Below are 3,649 nucleotides of genomic sequence, written 5' to 3'. Positions count from 1 at the left end.
ATAAATTGTTTTTTAATAAATTGTTTTATATTTTACTTATTGTATTTATTATTATAAAATTATTTTTTTAAGCATTTCCCTTACAATTTAAGGTCTTTGTTATATGATTTCCCCCACTTTGAGTGTTATGGAGTTGCTGTCTTTGCATTATCCCTCTGGGAGATTATATTGTTGTTACAAAAATGAACACAAAAACAAACAGACTAATTAGTGACACTTAAGGCAATTAGTTATACCATCAATAATCTCACATTAGTGAAGCAAAAAAAAAAAAAAAACTAATGAATGTCTCTTCTCTCAAGACTCTTAGAAACTGCAGGTTCTTTCCTGTTTAATGACACCTCTGGAGGACAAATTGGGCAATATATTGCCCAAAAGTCTTCTCAAGTTTACATTTAGATTCCAGATCTGTGAAGCAAAGGCAAAAACTGTGACTTGTTATCTGCAAACCACCACAACACCTTTTCATGTATGCATATTTATTATTAAGACAATGTAACATTTTCATTATTAGATTTCTGGTTAAATGTTTTAAGAGCTTATGCCATCAAATAACACAGATGTTTAAGGTGAATTGTAAAGCACAGGCTGTTTGTGACTGTTTCTCATAGGTATCTGGTTTCTTGTCCACTGAAAGCAAGGAAGCTGGGTCGTAAAAAAAGGACAGCCATGCAGAACAGCAATTCTGCCCCCAACAACTCCATCATTCAGCCTGCAGGATTTTACATTATTGGCTTAAGTTTAATGCCTTACAATAATATCTATGTCATGTTCCTCACTGTGCTTTATGTGATCACAGTCATATGTAATGTCTCTCTGATCACAATCATTTTCTATGACCACCGACTGCATGTCCCAAAGTTCATAGCTGTTGGTAATCTGGCTTTGGTTGATCTTGTTCTCAGCACATCTCTTGTGCCTGGCATGATAAAGACTTACCTTGGTCTAGACAATTTTGTGCCATTCAAACTGTGCCTTGTGCAATTGTACTTTTACTTTACTTTTGTATCCCTCGAGTCATTTTCCATATGCGTTCTCTCTTACGACAGATTTGTTGCAATCTGCTTGCCTTTAAGACAGGAGTCTATAAACACAAACACCAGAATGGCTTACATAGTTGGTGCACTTTGGTTCTTTAGTGTTGTTGTAGTAATCTATGCTATTGAATCCATCCCAAACCTCTCATTTTGTGGCTCTATGATCAACAGCTATTTTTGTGATTATTCTCCTATTTTAGTACTTGCTTGCAATGATATAACACATCAGTGGAATATTGGCACTACTTTAGCTACACTCTTCATTGTTGTACCTTTGTCTTTTATTTTCTTGACCTATATGGGTATATTGATCGCTGTATTCAGAATGAAGAATAATCAGAGCCGTTATAAGGCGCTGGCCACGTGCACCGAACACCTCACATTAGTGGCCATATTCTACATTCCAATTTTAATTGTCTTCAATTTTATATTTTTTGGAATTAATTGGAACCCCAATGTAGGTCTGGTGTTCTTGTCTTTGTCGTCCCTCATCCCACCCTGCGTGAATCCCATCATTTACTCATTGAAAACTAAACAGATTCGAGACAGGATTTATTCCTTGTTAACCCACAGACTGTCTGTTCATCCTCTTAAAAATGCACATTAATGTATAGAACATAACTGTGGCTTAAGTTTTTATAATGTCATATGAGGATTTCTATGATGCTTTTTGTATTATTTTGTGTTCATATTAAAATGCATTGTTTATCTATCAAATTTGAATATCAAAGTCATAAAGAAGCCATCTCCATGTATTCTTTAATTGTGTAATATCTCTTTAAATTGTTCCCACATGAGAAAAAGCTGCCTCTATATTAGTTTTCATCAAAAAAATAAAACCAAGTCTTTCTTATTAATAATTGCAATGTGTAAAATTTTCTTCCCCTGTATCTACTATCAAAAGCTGCTTGGTTTACAAAGTGCAAAGGATTGTACCAGGTTTACATGTACTTAAAGGGATACTTCAGGATTTAGCATTAAGCTTTGTATTAGTAGAATACCACTAGTATTTTCGAATTACCGTGCTTTCCCCCTTCATATCAGCCCGAGATTAGAGATTTATGCATTTTTATACTGTAAAAAAGCCTCCGATGACGCAAAAATCGTCATTTTGCATCATCGGAGGCTTTTTTGGCCAGAGGCTTAAAACTACAGCCAGTAATAGCAGGTAGTTCCGCATTTTTTCACCACGCCCATACATATGCGCGTTTGAGGTTACTCATGGACATAGATCAGAGATTTTATCAAAAGTGGGTGTCAATTATATTTTTAAGCTTACAGTAATTAACATTTTTTTTAATAGTCTGCACTACATCAGTGGTTTATCTCGCAAATTTATCGGTCTCTGCAGTCATCTCAACCAATACAGCAACAGGCTTTTGTGGTAACGTTAGCATAAATAGATAAATAGACTAACTCAGTTTTACAGAACATGGCTTTACTTTGATAACAGTCAACTTCAGAGGTGGGAAGTCCAGGGGTCAGAGAGTAAAAGTCCTGCCATATTTTTATTGCACCCACTGAAGCATTAATGAGATAAATAAGTGATTAATTAAGTGATGATTGACCATTATTGAAGACACCTGATAATAACAAGCAGAATAAGCAAAGGAGAAAATCACAATTTTTAAGTTACCATCATCGAGGTCAGGGTTTGTTTTAGTTGAGCTCTTGACCCTTGACAGTTTTAATATTAGATTTGGTTTGGGCAGTTTTAACTGTGTTAAAACCAACCCAACAAGCAAAATTAAAAGATGATCAGGTGGTGTTGGTTATATTTTTTACATAATCATTATTTGATCTGAACTCATTTAATGTCCAATCTATGAGTTAGATTTACATTATTGATTAAAGCAGCACTGTGATTCTGCAGCAGAAGATACAAAAATATTGTTTTTTAAAGTTCTGATTTAAAAAAAAAAGCTTCATGTAAACACACAGACATCAAGAATCAGTCTGTGAATCTCAACAATGGTGAGAGTAATAAAGCATGTTGCAATGCATTCTGGGTGCCACCAATCAAAATTCATCCATGTCTCCCATCATGCATTGCTGCATGAATAAATGATGAGCTGAATTGTCTTAGTAATTTTCTTTATTCTCACTATTTACATTTTGCTGTTTTTCTGTGTTTTTCGGTTTTTAGTAACTTGTTTTATAATGTTCAGAGTTGATCTGTTTATCAGAATATGTTGCGTGTCACCGTTGTTGAGATTCATACGCTGATTCTTGATCTCTGTGTGCCTAAAATAAGCCTTTTTTTTTGTAATGAGGACAACTTTCAAAAAAATATTTTGTATTGATGAAGTTGATCTTCTGCTGTAGTCTATAATGTAAGTCTAACTCAGAGTTTGGGCTCAAAATGAGTTCAGATCAAATAATAATTATGTGAAAACATAACCAACACCATCCGATCATCATTTAACGTTACTTGTCTGGTTGGATTTAATGCAGTTAAAACTGCCCTAACAAAATCTAATATGAAAAAGTCAAGGGTCAAGAGCTCAAATAAAACAAACCCTGACCTCGATGATGGTAACTTAAAAATAGTGATTTTCAGAGGTGTCAAGTAACGAAGTACAAATACTTTGTTACCTTACTTAAGTAGAAAT

General features: G+C 34.3%; 1 protein-coding gene across 1 annotated transcript; it reads left to right on the top strand.

The window, feature by feature from the left end:
- Positions 1–618: 618 nt before the first annotated feature.
- LOC137029575 (olfactory receptor 5P52-like) lies at positions 619–1,644 on the top strand. The gene has a single exon (XM_067399187.1). It carries the CDS (start codon positions 670–672, stop codon positions 1,642–1,644), a length of 975 nt encoding a protein of 324 aa, XP_067255288.1. The 5' UTR covers positions 619–669.
- The last annotated feature ends 2,005 nt before the right edge of the window (positions 1,645–3,649 follow it).

Source organism: Chanodichthys erythropterus, chromosome 10 (assembly GCF_024489055.1).
Source record: "Chanodichthys erythropterus isolate Z2021 chromosome 10, ASM2448905v1, whole genome shotgun sequence".
Lineage (NCBI taxonomy): Eukaryota > Metazoa > Chordata > Actinopteri > Cypriniformes > Xenocyprididae > Chanodichthys > Chanodichthys erythropterus.
Note: the sequence above shows the minus strand (reverse complement) of the source record. Positions and strands in the feature narration are given on the sequence as shown.